This window comes from Chiloscyllium plagiosum, chromosome 24, assembly GCF_004010195.1.
Source record: "Chiloscyllium plagiosum isolate BGI_BamShark_2017 chromosome 24, ASM401019v2, whole genome shotgun sequence".
In the NCBI taxonomy this organism is placed as follows: domain Eukaryota; kingdom Metazoa; phylum Chordata; class Chondrichthyes; order Orectolobiformes; family Hemiscylliidae; genus Chiloscyllium; species Chiloscyllium plagiosum.
Genome location: NC_057733.1, coordinates 23,009,227 through 23,028,501, shown reverse-complemented (window position 1 = coordinate 23,028,501; position 19,275 = coordinate 23,009,227). Strand labels below are relative to the sequence as shown.

General features: G+C 40.5%; 1 protein-coding gene across 2 annotated transcripts in view; it reads right to left on the bottom strand.

Annotated features, from left to right (window-relative positions):
• Positions 1-1,296: 1,296 nt before the first annotated feature.
• The window catches only part of eme1 (essential meiotic structure-specific endonuclease 1), a 46,079-nt gene continuing 28,100 nt past the window's right edge, over positions 1,297-19,275 (bottom strand). For both annotated transcript variants that reach the window (XM_043714571.1, XM_043714570.1), the window contains exons 5-9: positions 17,154-17,275; positions 16,122-16,251; positions 14,547-14,662; positions 12,329-12,518; positions 1,297-4,339 (exon numbers count right to left, since the gene is read on the bottom strand). In XM_043714571.1, the coding sequence (XP_043570506.1) occupies positions 4,172-4,339; positions 12,329-12,518; positions 14,547-14,662; positions 16,122-16,251; positions 17,154-17,275 (726 nt within the window). In that variant the 3' untranslated portion in view covers positions 1,297-4,171. The remainder of the gene's footprint in view (positions 4,340-12,328; positions 12,519-14,546; positions 14,663-16,121; positions 16,252-17,153; positions 17,276-19,275) is intronic.

The following is a 19,275-nucleotide window of genomic DNA, read 5'->3' as shown; positions in this document are numbered from 1 at the left end:
CATCAGGGAAGGGAAGGTGATCAAGACTGAGCCAAGGAAGTAGGTCTAAATGACATCATGCTTGCACTTTGTTTTATTACAATTTTCCTATCAACCTTTATCCATTTTACCCCTAGCGGGATGCTTCTGTATCCCTCAATTTAAAAGTTCTAAATTAATGCCCCACGCTTTTGTTTCCCCAGACAAATCTAAATTTCATGACACAAATATCACTCTTAATCATGTGCTCCCCAACAGACTCTTGGTTCACTTGGCCTACCACATTAGCCACCACTAGATCTAGCCATCCTTTCTTTCTAGTCAGCCTGAGAAAAAAACTGATCAAGGAGGTTCTCCTCAACAAATTTTAGAAACTTCTCCATCTCCATTACTCTAACAGCATCCCAATTAATATTTGGGTAATTAATGTCCTAGAGTAGCAGCACTCTATAATTCTTGCACAATTCTGAGATGTCCTTGCAGATTTTACCTCACTTGAGTACCAATGGAATAACTTCAGTCATGTGATCATAGTTTTTTTGGTTCTCAACTCAAAACAAACTGATTTTATTTTTGCCCCTGAAGGACACCCTCCCTTACTAACACTACAATGTCCCTTCAATGAATGCTGCCACCCCTATCCTCCCTTTTCACCTCCCCTATCTATTCTGGACACACATTTGGAATTTCTCACCAGACTCACTTCAGTAGAAAGTCCCCCAAAATAGAGCTCATCTTGGCTGGAGAGCTGGGGTGAGAGAGAGAGAGAGAAAAGAAGGACATTTGTGTGCCAAGAATTTTTTTTCTCTAAAAACACACCAATAGAAAGTATTATTTTGAATAACTGCCCATCAAGGGACAAAGGTTTCTTATATACTTCATGCCAACCTACTCACCTCATTAGATATTTTATCCTCCATGTTGACTCACCCAGTGTCCATGACAGACAGATCTTGGAAATCATGTTAAAAAAAATCTAAAGGATCTGATGCAGACTGCAAATATTGAAAAATCTCCAATCCTTGACAATCCATTTGAAGTACTTAAAATCTTAAATGGTTAATTGGTAATGAATAATCACACATTATTCTGTTCATACCACAAAGATAGCTAAACCCTTAATAACCTCTAGCATGCTAAACAAACTGTGAACTCAAAACCAAAGATGCTTTAAGTCACAGCGGGTCAGGCAGCATCCGTGGAGACAGAACCAGCTGACATTTTGAGTCTAAATGACTCTTCATCAGAGCTGTGAACTCAATACTTGCTGAAATACTTGTACATTTTTGAAAGTCAACAAGCATTAATAACATTACCTTATGGAAATATGAACTCGTTTATTTTTAAAATCAGTCAAACAGCTGTTGCATCTGGTGTCTAACCAACTTTTTTTCTAACACTTACAGTAGCAGCCAGGTACTTTTTAGTGCTTAAGAAGTGGGAGGTTTGAAAACCTTCAGATCATGATAGTTATAAAAACCTTATCAACCTGTCAAAAGTCTCTATGTGTTAAATATGTGATTTTAATGCAGCAGTTTCACATTTGCTTGCAAAATAGAGTCCATTTGAACTTAATAGGGGCATTTGAATCCAGTGCTAAGTTCATGTTTGCTTGTGAGAGTGACACATCACTCTTTTACCCCATGAGCAAAAATTGGACCGGTCAGAAATGGAGGCAGAACTTCCACAAATGAGTCCTGGCCACAATTTTACAAGTTCAATAATCTCCACAACTTGGCAAAAATCCAGGTATATTCTTGAATATTAAGGGCCAATTCTCATCATTTTGAAACAGAGCTTCCATCACTGCAACAAGGCTACTGCTGTTTTTAGTTCACCAACTGTTTTCACTTCATTTTGTTGCTTTGACATATATGCATTGTAATCCTGGCTGTTCATTACTCTTAGTTCTTCATGGGGAAAGGAGAGGATCGAATACATTTACAGCAGGGTTAGAATGAGGATGTGAGGTTGAAGAAGGGCTGAGGAACTGGAGTAACCGAGGGGCTGCTGACGAAACTCTGCAATGGCATTGGGTTATTCAGAAATCTACACTGTTCCTGTCAGGCAGAATTCAAAAGAGCATAAACCCAAGCTCTCTCCCCTGTCACATGTCCTCAACCATCTCCCCAGTTTAGACACTATCCTAATCTCTGATGTTAAAAGATAAGAAAATTGACTATCCAACAATATGTATCTTAAACCTATTTTCATGTATAGATTTCACACCTCATCTATAATGTTAACTTTGGGAAATATTTCCTTATAAAAAGCTGCCAGATGTAACGATTGTCCTACTTATTCCATGTTTTGGTTTCTAAACGATCTTACCCATTCCTAAATGCAGGTCAGATCTGTGGAAGACCGAAATCAAGATGGAAATATGTGTCATCAGCACACCTGGGCAAGCAGTAGAACTTCCCCTGCCTGCACTGTATTATCGGAAGTCAAATCAGAGGCTGCCAGTGAGGGAACCATCTAGTTAACACTGGCTGGTGGGTCTAAGTGCCAGCACATCTCACAGAGATGGATTTTTAAAATATAACTGTGCAGCAGTCTGTCCAGAATGCCGCTTGATACCAACAGGAGAACAGGCTATGCAAATCAGATGGATCACTGCACGGCAGCCTGTTGCAGTTGATAATAGCATTGTGGATGGTATGGAATGGGAATAAAGATGTAGTTATGTTCAACAGTCCCTAAACATTGGTATGAAGTACTTGTGTATGCCTTTAACACTGATTGCTAAGGGGAGAAAGCAAGAGACCTTGGTTGGAGGATTTGGTGTTTTACTTTAATATTTTATCTCCATCAGATCCAAATACAAAGGAGACAAGCCACACTAGGTAGCTCATGATTGCAACTCCATCAGGCAGACACTACAGCATTCTATTCAGCTTGCACTTCCTCCACTAGTACTGATACACTCTGTTCTATCGATTCTACTCATACAACAATCTGGTCAGTGTTTTAGATATGTAAAAAGGGGATAGCAAAGGCAGTGGCAGGTGCCATCACTTCCTTGCAAAGGAATGAGGAAAGTACCAATAGCTTACAGCTCCACGTAGATGGTGAATCTGAGCAGCATAAGATTGAGCTGATGACAAGTGGTTTCATATCCCTAGTAAATACTTGCAGTGTCCTCCGGAGTGTGGCACTGGGGAAAAAAAGCACTCACTAGATGCAGGTGTGGTGAACATGGACTAACCCTTAAGATAAATGTGTGTTTAAGATGAACCAGCCAGATTTTCAGAAGCTCAACCAACTCAGGTGAACACAGAATTTAATGTGAGGCCTCCAAAATGAGGAGGAACAGGCTCCATGCAATGGAAGCACCTCTCAAGGGACTTCCACAGCTGAAGGCACACTCTTAGTCCCTTTGATGGTAATATGCACCCCAATTCCTAAGGTGACTACTGCCCAGATGCAAGTTGTCTCAAATGTGCTAGGCTTGAATAAGGATTGGATAAACCCAGAAGCAGGCTATAGCCATTTAATGCAATGGAGTAAGAAAGGTAGCAGCCTGTCTCCACATCAACCCAAGGTGCAGGTCTAGTACCCCAGAGATGTTACTTAAAGCGAGTGTCCAAATAATTAGGGGTTTGCTGGGTAATATTAATTTTATAAAAAGGCACATTTCTACCATGCTTAATGAAATAAAGAATCTATAATGAGTCATCTTCATACTACAATGACAATGCGAATCACTGTCTCACACGGATCTCTACAATATCATTATGGGCAGGGCACTCTCCCATTGCCTGGTTTTGTGGCAGCCTTGGTGAGGAATCCAGGAAATAATGCTTCACCTGCCTTATCATCAAGGAACAAGTAGCAGGAAGAACAAAAAAAGAGCAAGTCTTATTAACCAATGTTGTCCATGCACTGATTAAGGGAGGTAGAGATAAATGTTTGCATAACTCTAAACACACTATACATTGTGTAGAAGAACTATAATTCTCCAATAAAACTGAACCACAGAAGAATTGTACTGAGACCACTACTGCAATGGTACTAACTTAAAATGTAGTAATTGATTTCGGCACAACTCTCCTACTGTGAAACTACAAACCTCTTCTTAAGACTTATGGCCTGCCATTTGATGATGACGACTTTCTAAGGAAAGGAATCAAAAATCTAAATGGTGTCAGATCCTTCTGCCTTCTGCCACAAGCTCTGGGATTTGTCACTGTTACTCAAGAAAAGTTTCAGATTCCATTGAAGTCATCAACAAATAGATCCGTTTTGACAGCTCAGGCCCAATTCTTCGTGTTGATGACGTTGTTCCTTCTCCACGTCGAACAGGAATATCAGCAAGCAGATTCTCCTTCTCTCGTTCTGAACTGCAAATTCGATATGCCTAACAGAAAAAAACAACTGATCTTTAAACCACTAAGTGTAATGCATTAATATTTCACCCAGACACAACATAGACAAGAATCAAATACAGAAATACTGTTCCCCTAATGCATTCCATGGTAAAATATACAAATATTAGCATATGACAGATGAAACTAATATACTATTGTATCTTTAATCATCACTTCTAGAAATATCTTAAAAGCATTTCATAGCAAATGAACAATGATGTGAAATTCTCACAGTGGCCTCCTGAACTGCAAAATTTGTGAATGCACAATTTAATCAAAAACAAATAATTAAAATTAAAGTTAATTAAATTTAGAATTCTTCTAACCAGTTTGCAGCTGGATTGAACATAAGTATTGGGGTTTAGTTACAGTTTTGTCACTGAAGAACAGTGCTACGAGTAGTGGTGGATACAGGCCTGTTGCTGTTCATCTCAGGACTCACCAGCCTTCATTTGTTTGAGCATTTACATTCATGTATTGCAAAGCTGATTTAGACTTCATTATATCTCCTTTTATACTGACACCACAGAATACCTATTTTTTACTTTAATGCTATTTTTCTCTCCTAATCTTTGAGTGCTTCCTTTCTGAGTGCTCCAATTTAGTTATTATCATCTGTCAGGTTAGTTTAAACTCTAACGGCATGAGCAAACCATCACAGATTGTCAGTGATCTTGGTTTGGAGGTGCAGTCTCGCTGATCTGTATAGATCCCATCACATTCAAAATCAATCCCAGTGCCCAGAAATTTAACAGCTTCCCTGCTGCACTTTCTCCAGTCACACATTCACCTACCTCATCCTATTATTTCTAAACTCAATGGTGTGCATTTCTGGAAGGAATCTGAAATAAGGCTGTGCTTTCTGGTCTCTTTTCCTTGCTTATACAATCTACCTGCAGTATTTCATTCCTTTATGTCATAGGTATTGATATGAATCACAGTCTCTGGCTGTCACCTTCCCTCTTTAGGGTGCTTTAGAGTCAGAGAGATCTAAAGCACAGAAAAAGGCTACTCGGTCCATCACATCTATACCAGTCAAAAACTATCACCTAACTATTTCAGCACTTGGCCCATTGCCTTGTAAGCCTTAGTATTGCAAGTGTACATCTAAATACTTCTGAAATATTATAAGGATTTCTGCCTCAACCGTCCTTACAAGCAGTGTCTTCCAGATTCCCACTAGTGTATGGAAAACATTTTGCCTCACATTCCCTCTAAAGCTTCTACCCAAATCCAAGTCAAATCTACACTACCCCTCAGAGTTAGCATGGTTTAATGAAGGCAAATCATTTTTGACTCATTTGCTAGAGTTATTCGAAGAAGTAACAAGCAATGTGGATGGTGGGGCTCCTGTAGATGTAATATCTGGACTTCTGAAGACGTTTGATAAGGTGCCACTCAAAAGGTTAATTCACAAAGTTGGATCACATGGGATTTGGAGTAATTTATTAGCTTGGATAGGTGACTGGCTGACAGACAGAAGACAGACAGTTAGGATAAATGGGTTTGCTTCTGGACGGCAAGAACTAACTAGTGGGGTGCCACAGGGTTCAGTCCTTGGGCACCAGCTATTTACAATCTACATTAGCAACTTGCATACAGGGATAGAACGCTCTATAGCCAAATTTGCAGATGACACAAAAATAGGCAGGACGGTAAATTGCAATGAGGAAATAAGAACCTTACAAATAGAAATAAATAGGTTAGGAGAGTGGGCCAAAATGTGGCAGATGGAGTTTAACATGGAGTGTGAGATCATGTGTTTTGTTCAGAAAAATGGGAAGACAACCAATTACTTTAATAGGGACAGATTTAGTGGTGCTCTGGTAGAGGGATCTGGGTGTCCTCATTCAGGAGTCACAGAAAACAAAATATAGGTACAGCAGATAATAAAGAAAGTGAATGAAATGTTGGCTTTTATAGCTAAAGGAATAGAATATAAAGCTAAGAAAGTACTGTTGCAACTCTACATGGCATTGGTGAGACGGCACTGGAGTACTGTGCACAGTTTTGATCCCCTATTTTGAGGGAAGATGTAGTGACACAGAGGCAGTTGAGAGGAGGTTAACTAGATTGATGCCAGAGACGGGGTGTGTCGTATGAAGACAGATTGAACAATTTAGAATTGAACAATTAGAAGAATGAGGAGAGATCAAATTGAGGTATTCAAGATGATAAAAGGTACGGTTAAAATAGACAGGGAGCTTCTTCTTGTGGTTATTCTCGGATGAGCTGTCATCATCTTAGGATAAAGGGTAGAAAATTTAAAACAGAGTTGAGGAAAAACTACTTTTCCCAAAGAGATTCTGAGCAATTCGCTACCGAAGTGCTGGGACAGTGAGTAAATTTATGGGGGAGTTAGACAGATGTTTAAATGGTAATGGGTTGAAGGGTTATGGGGAGAAGGCAGGCAGATGGGGATGAGGAGCATATCAGCCATGATCGAATGGTGGAGCAGGCCTAATTTTGCTCCTATATCTTATGAACCCAGTCATTGATTCCTCCATCAAGGGTAAAGATTTCTTCCAGTCTACTTTATCTGTGCTGCTCAATTTCATACATTTCAATAACATTCTTTCTCAATCCCTTCTGCTCTCAAGAAAACAACCCCAGTCTGTCCAATCTTTCTTTATAACACTGCAGCAACTTAATGGTGTTCTTAACCCTGGCATCAGGGAGGCAACTCACCATAAGATTATAGGAGAAGAATTAGGTCATGCAGGTCAGGCAGCATCTAAGGAGTAGGAAAAATGATGTTTCGGGCCAGAGCCCTTCATCAGGATCAGAAACATCGATTTTCCTGCTCCTTGGATGCTGCCTGACCTACTGTGCTTTTCTAGCAAATCACTCTCAACTCTGATCTCCAGCATCTGCAGACCTCAGTCTCCAATTAGGTCATGCAGCCCATTGACTCTGCTCTTCCATTCAATAACAGCAGATATGTTTCTGAACCTGATTCCCCTGCCTTCTCTGCACAACACTTGATCCCCTTACTGATCATGAAGCTATCTAGTTCTGTCTTAAATGCATTCAATAACTTGGTCTCCACAGTCCTCTGTGGCTAGGAGATCCACAGATTCACCACCTTCTGGCTGAAGAAATTCTGTCATCTCAGTTCTAAAGGGTCATGACTTCATTCTGAGACTGTGTCCTCAGGTCCTAGTCTTTTTTACTAATGAATGCATCTTCTCCACATCCACTCTATCTAGGTGTCTTTGTATTCTGTAAGTTTCAATCACATTCCCCTCAAACTTCCAAACTCCATCGAGATTAGCCTCAGAGTCCTTAATTACTCCTCAGATGACAAGTCCTTCATCCCCAGGATCATTCTTATAAACTTCATCTGCACCGCCTCCAAATCCAGCACATCCTTCCTTAGATATGGAGCCCAAAACTGCTTGCAATATTCCACATGCAGTCTGACCAGAGTCTCATACAGCCTCAGCAGTACATCTCTGCTCTTGCATTCTAGCCCTCTTGAAATGAATGCAAACATTGCATTAGCCTTCCGAGGTGCCAAGTGAACCTGCACGTCAACCTTAAGAGAATCCTGAACCAGGGCTCCCAAGTCCCTTAATGCATCAGATTTCAGAAGTTTTTCCCCAATTAGACAATTACCTAAGCCTCCATTCTTCCAACCAAAGTGTATAATCTCACACTTACCCATTGTATTCCAAATGCCACTTCTTTGGCCACTCCCCTAGCCTGTTCAAATACCGCCTCCCAACACTTTCTCAACACCAGCTGTCCCTCCACCTATCTTTGTGTCGTCTGCAAATTTAGCAACAATGCCCTCAGTTCCTTCATCCAGATCGTTAATGTACAACGTGAATAGCTGTGGCCCAGTTCTAAGCCCAGCAGAACTCTACTTAGTCACTGGCTGCCATCCTAAAAAGACCCCTTTATTCCTGCTGTCTTCCTTCTGCCAGTCAGCCAATCCTCCATCCATGCCAGTAACTTGTTCCTAACACTATGGGCTCTTAAATTTATTCAGCAATTTCTTGTGTGACACCTTGCCAAAGTGTTTCGGTAAATCTAAATATATCACGTCAACTGGCTCTCTTTTGTCCAACTTACTCATTGCTGTCTCAAGGAATTCTAACAGATTTAATCATGGCTGATATTCCCTTTGATGAAGCTGTCTTGACTCAACCCCATTTTACCATGCACTTTCAACTACTCGAAAACCTCATCCTCAGTAATGGCGTCTAAAATCTGTCAATGGTTCAGGTCACACTAACAAGTCTATAGTTTCCTGTCTTCTGCCTCCGTCCCTTCTTAAACTGGAGTGTTATTTTAGCCATTTTTTAGTCCTCTGCGACCCTCCCTGACTCCAGTAATTCCTGAATGATCACCACCAATGCCTCAACAATCTTCTCGGTTAAACTCCTTTCATTAAGGAGTCTGGGTATAGTGCATCAGGTCTGAGTAAGTTACCTCCTTCAGACCTCTCAGTTTCTCCAGCACCTTTGCATTAGTGATGGCCACTACTCTCACCTCTGCCCCTGACTCTTGAAGTTCTGGTATGCTGCTGTTTCCACTGTGAAAACCGATGCAAAGTACCTATGCAGTCACTCCACTATTTCTTTGTTCCCCATTACTACTTCTCCAGCCACATTTTTCACTGGTCCAATGTCCATACTTGCCTCTTCCTTACCTTTAAGATATCTAAACAAATTCTTGTAATCTTCTACCTTACTCTCATATTTCATCTTCTCCGTTCCTTATTATATCTTTTTCAGTTATCCTCTGCGATTTTTTTTAAGAAAAAGGTTTTTCCATTCCTCTGGCTTCCTACTAATCTCCATCACATTGCAAGCTTTTTCTTTTTCTTTTATGCTGTTCCGGACTTCTGTTGTCAGCCACAGTTGCCTCATTCTCCCTTTAGTACGTTTCTTTCTCCTACTTGGGATGAATTTCTGCTGTGCCTCCCGAATTACCCTCCAAAACTCCTGCCATTGCTGCTCCATCAACTGGGCTCCCCTTCCAATCAACTCTGGCCAGCTACTCCCTCATGTCTTTGTAGTTACCTTTATTCAATTGTAATATCATTACATCTGATTGTAGTTTGAGGAAAAACAAGCTGGAGGGTGAATTTTATCATTGTAGACATTCTCTCCTCAGGATTCCTGCACCTTAAGTTCCCTAATCAAGTCTGCCTCATTACACATCACCAAATGCAGAATTCCCTATTCCCCAGGGGGCTCTACCATGAGCTGTTCCAAAAAAAAGTCTCAAACATTCCACAAATTCCTTTTCTTAGGATCCACTACCAAACTGATTTTCCTAGTTTACTTGAAATTGAAGACCCCATGAGTATTTTAAGTGCCTTTCTTTTATAGTTTTTCTATCTCCTGACTAATTTTCTTCACCACATCCTGACTACCACAAGGAGGCCTGTATACAAACCCCATCAGGACTTTTTCTCCCTTGTAATTCCTCACCTCTATCCACACAAAATCCATGCTTTCCAACTCTATAATTGCTTCTTGTTATTAATTTAATTTTGTTTGTTTCTTACTAACAAGGCAATCCCACCTGCTCTGCCTGTCCTTTTGATAGGACATGCACCCTTGAATATTTCTTTGCAGCCACATCGTTATGATAACCACAACATAATACCTGCCAATTTCAATCTCCGCTACAAGCGGATTTACCTTGTCATGTATACTGTGTGTAACACGGAAAATAAATTATTTTTACTTTATGCTATTTAAACTATATCCTGATTCTCCCTCTATTTGTTTTCAAAAGTCAAAATTGCACTTGTACAGCCCAATGATATGCATCACTTCATTTTCAAGTTGCAAAACGTTTTGGTGTCTTTTTTGTGATATCAGTTCTATTTATAATTCCAAAGAAAACTGAAAAATATGGCCTCTTACAAAGCAGAGTATTCCTCCTTACTCGAGCCTTGTTTGTGGTGGACAGATTTTAGGAGTCAAAATGGGACTTATTCAAAGACAGCCAAAAGCCAAACACTCTATGACTCTATATCATCTGTTCTTGTAGCAAAGGTATCTACATGGCTGGAGCAGTCTAGTTTCTGTCAATGCTAACTCCCAGAATGTTGATAGTGGGGTATGTCAACGATGGTAATGCCATTGGAAGTCATTGAGAAACAGATTATCTCTTGTTTCAGATGGTCATTACTGGCATTTGTCTGGCTGAACGTTACTCAGCAGTTGTCAATCCTATCTTATCTAAGTCTTGCTGCATATGAATACAGACAGCTTCAGTATTTAATGGAGTGCAAATGATATTGAAGGTTCTGCATAGTGAATATCCCCATTTTGTATCGTATGATGGAAGTAAGATGATGCAATTGAAGGTGGTTCAGCCTAATGCACAGTCCTGAGTAACTCCTGCAATAATATCTCAGGGACTGGAATGACTTATTTCCAAAACCACAACAATCTTCCTTTATGTTTGGTATACTCCAACCAACAAAAACTCTCCTCATGGATTCTCATTTACTTGAATTTATTACAGCTTTTGGACATGACACTTGATCAAATGCTGACTTGATATTAAAAGCTGTCACTGAGCAGGTTATTGTTATGCAAGTGCTGCTTGATAGTACAGTGCTGAAAATGTGTTGCTGGAAAAGCAAAGCAGGTCAGGCAGCATCCAAGGAGCAGGAGAATCGACGTTTCGGGCATGAGCCCTTCACAACACTTTTCATCACTTTGCTGATGATCGAGAGGACACTGATGCTGTGGTAATAGCCAAGTTGCATTTGTCTGAATTGGACAAAGCAGGGCAATTTTTCACATTGCTTAGTAGATGCCAATGGAATAGCTGCAGTGTAAGTTTGGTTAGGAGCACTGCTAATTCTAGAGCACGACCCTTCAGTACTGTTACCATAATATGCTTTCTTTATGAATCTTGCTAACATTTGTGTATTAAAGCAGGACAAACCAATATGGAATGCACCAAAAACATACTCAAGCTATATGCATCAAGGTCATACCAATAAAGCAGTTATGCTGCTCAGGCTATGTCATTTACTGGATTAATTCAAGGAATGACAAGCAAATCAGGAAAAACAGAGAGAGAGATATGAAAACACATCAAATAAGATAATATCAATTACTAGCAATTGGAAGATCTCACAGTTGATTATAGGAGCTGGTGAACAGTGATATCACACATTCTGAAAACCTTGCTACTAATATTGAGTGTTAAAATACCGAATAGTAAATAGGAAATTATCCAAGGTGCAGAAGAGTTTGGCTGTTATAAAAAGCTTAAGAGTCATAACAGTCATTCAGAAAAAAATCTGCCAAAGTTGTGGTGGTGGTAGTTCGTTACCTCTGAACCAAGATGGCCCGAGTTTGAGGTCCCGCCTGAGGTATGTAATCTTTGAATGAGTTGTTGAGAAAATATCTACACAGTAAAGTTCCAGCAGGTCCCATGCTCCAGATGAAAGACCTTCCTTCACAACCACTTGAAAGACATAAATGAAAAACCTGGGCCCCACATTGTGGAAAGAGCTAGGTGTAACACTGAGTAGTGGCTCTGTCAAGAACTGCTCTAGCTCTCAATATTAGTGGAGATTTTCCAGATTGATTCTCCCCTGGGTTTGGCCACATTGATGCCAATGGTAACCATGGTGAGGTTATCAGAAAAACAAAGCAAAATTCCTTGATCTCAAAGTCAGAAATCCATCAAAAGATGACATTTCTCATCTGTATTGCCAACTGCTTGACTGTCTGGTGGTCACTTATTTTCCCCTGTCTATTCACGCTTAAGTTGCTGGGAGACCACAAGTCTCTCAAACGTACAGCACTGACCTCAGCTCCAACTCAGCTCTGGTGAAAAGCTGAGTGAGGCTTCAGTAGAAATCACTGAGAAACTCCACCTGTCACAATACACATATCTTATTCTTACATCTCATTTTCTACCTCCCAACCAAATGCCATAAAATTTTACTTGCATTACTGTTTCTCTGAAAAAGCAATCATGGCAATTTGTACCTGAGTAAGTGACCATGGTGACTGATAGACTGATACAATAGCATTTGCCATCTCAGAGCTAACTCTGTTTAATTGCTGAATCTGTTTCTTCCAAACGACCAGGAGACCTTTCTTTGAACGATCCGCCTTTACCCCTCTGGAACCATCATTCTCCAAGTGCACAGATAATCCGTTGTCCTCTCGAGCTTTCCTGGCAGAAAGAGCAAACATTTCATAAATGTCCTGTTCTGTAAATTCTATATAAATACTGTCACAAATAACATTATAACAAACAATATAATCTTTATAATAATAATCATATTTTGCATTCCTGACAAAGAGCCACTGTGAATCACCCATTGAGATCACTGGTAATGATTCCATACAAAGTAGAAGGGAGTCAGCTGTACGTGTACTAAAAATCACTGAAATTAAATTTAAACAATCATTGAGTTACACTCACATCAGAAGGGCATTCTCTTTAGGGGGCTGCACAGTGCAGGCAGCAGGTTATGGGGTTGATGACTTTTGGCAAGTCCCTGTGAATCTTGTCCAAGTCCAAAGTTCAGGTCCAAAGACTTTGGCAAATCAGTAGTTAGTCTATTGGAGGTTTAAACGCCCTGGGCAATTTCCATGTATCTCTAGCATAAGAAGAACTGCAGATTGCAGATGTGTGTCTCCCAAAGTATGTGCCATCTCTGATCATCGAGAAACTGAAAGATTTTGGCCAATATCCCAAGTACCACATTCATGAACATAGAACATCATAGCGCAGTACAGGCCCTTCGGCTCTCGATGTTGTGCCAACCTGTGAAACCAATCTGAAGCCCATCTAACCTACACGATTGCATTCTCATTCATATGCCTATCCAATGACCATTTAAATGCCCTTAAAGGTGGTGAGTCTACCACTGTTGTAGGCAGTGCGTTCCAAGCCCCACTATTCTCTGAGTAAAGAAACTACCTCTGATATCTGTCCTGTATCTATCACGTCTCAATTTAAAGCCATGCTCCCTTGTGTTAGTCAATGCCATCCAAGTAAAAAGGCTCTTACTGTCCACCCTATCTAACCCTCTTGTATATCTCAATTAAGTCACCTCTCAACCTTCTGTCCAACAAAAACAGCCTCAAGTCCCTCAGTCTTCCTTCTCTCTAACGAAAAGAGAATCAAGTCCCTCAGACTTTCCCTCCATATCAAGGCAACTTCCTAGCAAATCTCTTCTGAATCCTTACCAAGGCTTCCATATCCTTCCTATAACGAGGTGACCACAACTGTACACAATACTCCAAGTGCAGCCGCACCAGAGTTTTGTACAGCTGCAGCACGACTTCATATTTCCGAAACTGAATCCCTCTAATAATAAAACCTAGCACACCATATGCCTTCTTAACAACCCTATCAACCTGGATGGCAACTTTCAGAAATCTGTGTACCTGGACACTTGAGATCTCTCAGCTCACCTACACCACCAAGAATCTTACCATTAGCTCAGTACTCTATATTCCTGTTACTCCTTCCAAAGTGAATCAATTCACACTTTTCCACATTAAACTCCATTTGCCACCTCTCAGCCCAGCTCTGCAGCTTATCTATGTCCCTCTACAACCTACAGCATCCTTTGTCACTATCCACAATTCTACAGACCTTAGTGTCAACTGCAAATTTATTAACCCATCTTTCTATGCCCTCATCTAGGTAATTTATAAAAATTAGAAACAGTGGACCCAAAACAGATCCTTGCGGTGTACCATTAGTAAATGATCTCCAGGGTGAATATTTCCCATCAACCTGTCTTCTTTCAGCTAGCCAATTTCTGATCCAAACTGCTAAATTACCCTCAATCCAATGAGGCCTCCGTATTTTGTGCAATAGCCTACCATGGAGAACCTTATCAAACGCCTTACTGAAATGTTAATTAACTGATCACAACCATTGCTTTTGCTTTTTGAGGAAGTTTCAATATGTTTTTTGTGGCACTCAGCAAATTAGAAAAACTCATCAGATAGTCAATGTTACAAAGCAAATATCATAACTCCTGCTGTGGACTTTTTCATTTTGCCATCACGGCTATGACTAAATGGTACTGTCCAATCTTGTAGGAAACATTTCACTATCACATTCTATGCTAACATTAGGAAACTATACTATGATAGGAATTGAAATGGCACTGCTCAGCTAATTTTAAGGAATACAAAGATTTTTGTTGCTGATTGAAGTTCTGGTTAAGCTCAAACCTACTTGAAAGGGGCCTCAGCTACAGCTTTGGTGAACATGCTGATATAATCTGCAAATTCCTTCCAATTCTCCAGTAACTGGAACTGAGTGCCAACAGACAGCTGCAAGTGCACTAGGGCCTGAGGGAAGAAAGAAAGTGAGTAAGACTCTGCACAGAAATTGTTTTAAATCAGGCAAAATAATAAAGAACAGAAAGGTTTTCAAATATATCTTTTCTACTTTCCTGCAAAATCTTTATTTCAGGTGAAAAGGCTCCATTTAAATAATACTCTGCCATTCTGTTTTTTCCTACTGAAATTGACAACTTCACACTTATCCATGTTATATTGCAGCTGCACACATTTGCTCACTCATTCAACTTATCTGAACTGCCCTGAAGCCTCTTTTCATCCTCTTCACCACCCACCAAATTTTCTGTTGCCAACAAGCTTGGAAATATTGCACTTGATTCGCTCATCTAATTCTTTGGATAACTTGTCTTAGTCAATCATTAGTAGCTATTTGACTCCAGAAAAAACTAATGGCTGAAAACAGTATCCTCTCCTGACCCAGTTGAAAATTAATTTACAAATGTTTAAAGTTATCACTGGATAGCAATTCAGTTTTTTAAAAAAGGAACAGATAGTCATTGGTCTCTAGTGAGTTAGCTAATCTCAGCAAGTACAGACACTACAACCGTTATCAAATTGGAGCCCAGATTATACATACGTTTTGACATAGCAAAGCATTCAAAGGGCAAAATCAGACTGAGCTAAGATGCATTCCATGGTTAAAACAGCCAACCAATAGTTCCCATAACAAGTGAGGTACTGATGGGAAATAAATATCCAATTAAAAACATGTAATAACAGGACACTGCAAATTCTCACAGGATTATACAAAGTCAACATGGATTTATGAAAGGGATATCATATTTGAAAACACAGTAGAGTTTTAGATGATGTAACTAATAGAGTAGATGAGGGATAGTGGATGTCCAATATTTGGATCTTCAGAAAGCTTTTCATAATGTTCCACATAAGAGCATGAAAAGTTTGATGGGCTTGGTGGCAATATGAGATGAGAAATTTCTCCACTCAAAGAGGGTGGTAAACCTGTGGAATTCTCTCTACCACAGAAGGTGGCTCTGGATGCCAACTCACTGAACATATTTAATGAACAAATAGCTAAATAACTAGAAGCTAAAGGTATACGTGTATGGGGAAAGGGGATGAGAATGGTGTTGAGATAAAGGATCAGTCATCAGGGTGATTAGCAGTGTGGGCTCACTGAATCAAATGACCCATCCTTTTTGCATGTTTCTGCATGTCAGAACAAATCAAAAGATACTGGAAACACTGAGTAAATCAGGTAGAATCTTTGTGGAGATAATAGGATAAGTTAAAGATGAAGAATGAATACCCAGTTCTGCTGTGCTTGCCACAGATGGTGCCCAACCTACACCTGTTCCTTGAATTTTCTGATGATCAACAGCCATAATTTTTTGATAGCATAATTGTGTAATCTTTGCTAAGCTGCCACATAGATACTTTGTAAAAACAAAGGAGCATTGTTTCCTTGAAGCCAGTGAAGACTCACTAATTCTACATCTGCTCGTGATATTAAAGGCAGATGTTGGTCACAGCTCTTTGCCTTTCTCTCTTTGTCTTGTTCTTCACTTGTCACTGTATGTTGGTGCTTCTTCTGTGAACGTTTTTTCTTCTGTGGCCTGCAAAACCCAAGTATAAAGTATTTATTTTTGACATCCTGTTTGTCTTGTTCTAGCTAGCAGCCTCCTATGTTGCATTCAGTTCCTAAAAGGTATCCCTGGGAATGAACATACTATTCAATCATATGGTTAAAACAGTACAATATCTTCACCAGTTGACAGATAATATATACACAACCCACCAGAGGTCAATGAACAATCATTAGTAATTTTGTTTCTTCCCAGCCCAGGGCGCTGGGCCAATCAGATTTTAGTCACTGCCTGCTGATATCTTCTAGTGTTATAATAGAACAGGTTTCAGCACAGGAGATGGTCATTTGGCCCACTGTTTATGTTAACTCTCTGCAAAAGCAATTAACCCAGTGTCACTCACCACCCCTCTAACCTGAAACCCTGCAAAATTTCTCTTCAATAATGATTCAATTTGAAAACCATGCTTGAATCAGTTATGTCCTTTTTTTTTTAAGAGAAATTGCTGGATTACAATACAATACATATTACACTTAATGTACAAGGTAATTAATATGTCCATATTTGGAATTGTAAAGTCCTGGCTCAGCTACTGTTAGTGCATAAGTGCATAGCCATATCAGCATTTGACAGGTTTTGGCTTTACCACAGTTCCTGTACTCCAGTGCAGGTGAGCATGTAGGTTTTGAACTCAGTCATTCATAGGCTAGAGTAGGGAACAGATCTCAATGAATGTCTCCTGATTCTCTTAAAATCATATTTTAATCCCCATTAACTATATTAACTGTATACTTCTACCCTTCACAAATACAGTCAATGTCTTCAATTTGAGCAGATGGCACGGAGCTGTAGCACAAAACACCTGCTGCAGGATAGCAAGATAAACAGCATCCAAGATAGCACTACAGAACAAAGTTCAGTGCATTTCTCACCTGAAATATCTTTCCAATTCCACAACAACAAAACACGGAAATCTACTTGCACTTTTCTGGAGAATATCGAGAGCAAAGCTCTGTAATGTTGTATGGCCTTCAGTAGAAACACCTTGAACCTCCTAGGTAGAAAATTATAGGGAAGTGTGAGAGTTAAATAAGTAGCGGACATTTTAATCAGGTCGGTTAATTGTTTATCAGTTGACTGCTTAATTGTACTCAGGTGGTAGAATTCACTAGGGACGCTATCTGTGCATAATTTATATATTACACAGGAATACAGAACAAGCAAATAATCTGTTTTTTGGTTGGAGATATACAATATATAGAGTGCATATATATAGATAAAAGTTTATAAGAATAACATGCCTTTTATATCCACAGATCTTCCTGAAACAAATGAAGTGCCTCTGGGGGAGTTACTGTCATGATTTCAGTAATATAACAGCCTATTTGCACATGCCACGCTCTCTCAAACAAAAATGTCATAATGAATATAGGGCAACACAGTGTCAGTGGTTTGCACTGCTGCCTCACAGCACCAGGGACCTGGGCTCGATCCCAGCCTCGGGTGACTGTCTGTGTGGAGTATGCACGTTCTCCAAGTGTCTCTGTGGGTTTCCTCTGAGTATTCTGGTTTCCTCCCACAATCCAAAGATGTGCAGGTCAGGTGAATTGGCCATGCTAAATTGCCCACAGTGTTAGGTGCAATAGTCAGGGGTAAATTTAGGGTAGGGGAATGGGTCTGGGTGGGTTACACTTTGGAGGAGCGGTGTGGGCTTGTTGGGCCGAAGGGCCTGTTCCCATACTGTAGAGAATCGAATTTAAAACAAATAATCTGTTTTTATGATGTAAATCGATGGATAAATATTAGCTGGGGATAGCCTCCTTGTTATTCCATCAAATTGCACTGAGATCTTTTCTCTTCACCTCAAAGGACAGATGAGATCTTGGTTTAACATTGCCTCTGAAAGTGTTCAAAAATAGGGTTTGTGTTCTATCCTTCACCACCAGGCTAGAATGTTGATAAGAGACCATTAATCACATTTTATTACAGTAATTTTAATGGCATTTTATGGCATGAAAGCAAAAACTGATAGCATTGGCTATAGTGTATGATGAGGTTACTGTTCTTCTAATGAAATTCTGTTTTTATTTAAACTTCAATTTGGTTAGTATTTTGGACAATGGATTCAGTAATTAGAACATTACAGCGCAGTATAGGCCCTTCGGCCTCGATGTTGGGCTGACCTGTGGAACCAATTTGAGGCCCATCTATCCTACACTATTCCATTTTCATCCATATGTTTATCCGATGAGCATTTAAAATGCCCTTAAAGTTGGCAAATCTACTACTGTTTAAAAATGTGTTTCTGGAAAAGCGCAGCAGGTCAGGCAGCATCAAAGGAACAGGAGAATCAACGTTTCGGTCATAAGCCCTTCTTCAGGAATGTGCCAAGCAGGCTAAGATAAAAGGTAGGGAGGAGGGACTTGGGGGAGGGGCGTTGGGAATACGATAGGTGGAAGGAGGTTAAGGCGAGGGTGATAGGCCAAAGAGGGGGTGGAGGCAGAGAGGTCGGGAAGAAGATTGCAGGTCAAGAAGGCGATGCTGAGTCTGAGGGTTGGGACTGAGAAAAGGTGGGGGGAGGGGAAATGAGAAAGCTAGAGAAATCTGAGTTCATCCCTTGTGGTTGGAGGGTTCCTAGGCGGAAGATGAGGCGCTCTTCCTCCAGCCGTCATGTTGCCATGGTCTGGTGATGGAGGAGGCCAAGGAGCTGCATGCCCTTGGCGGAGTGGGAGGGGGAGTTAAAGTGTTCAGCCATGGGGCGGTTGGGTTGGTTGGTGCGGGTGTCCCACAGGTGTTCTCTGAAACGTTCCGCAAGTAGGCAGCCTGTCTCCCCAATGTATAGGAGGCCACACCAGGTGCAGCAGATGCACTAAATGATGTGTGTGGAGATGCAGGTGAATTTGTGACGGATATGGAAAGATCCCTTGGGGCCTTGGAGGGAAGTGAGGGGGGAGGTGTGGGCACAGGTCTTGCATTTCTTGCGGTTGCAGGGGAAGGTGCCAGGAGTGGAGGTTGGGTTGGTGGGGGGTGTGGATCTGACGAGGGAGTTGTGGA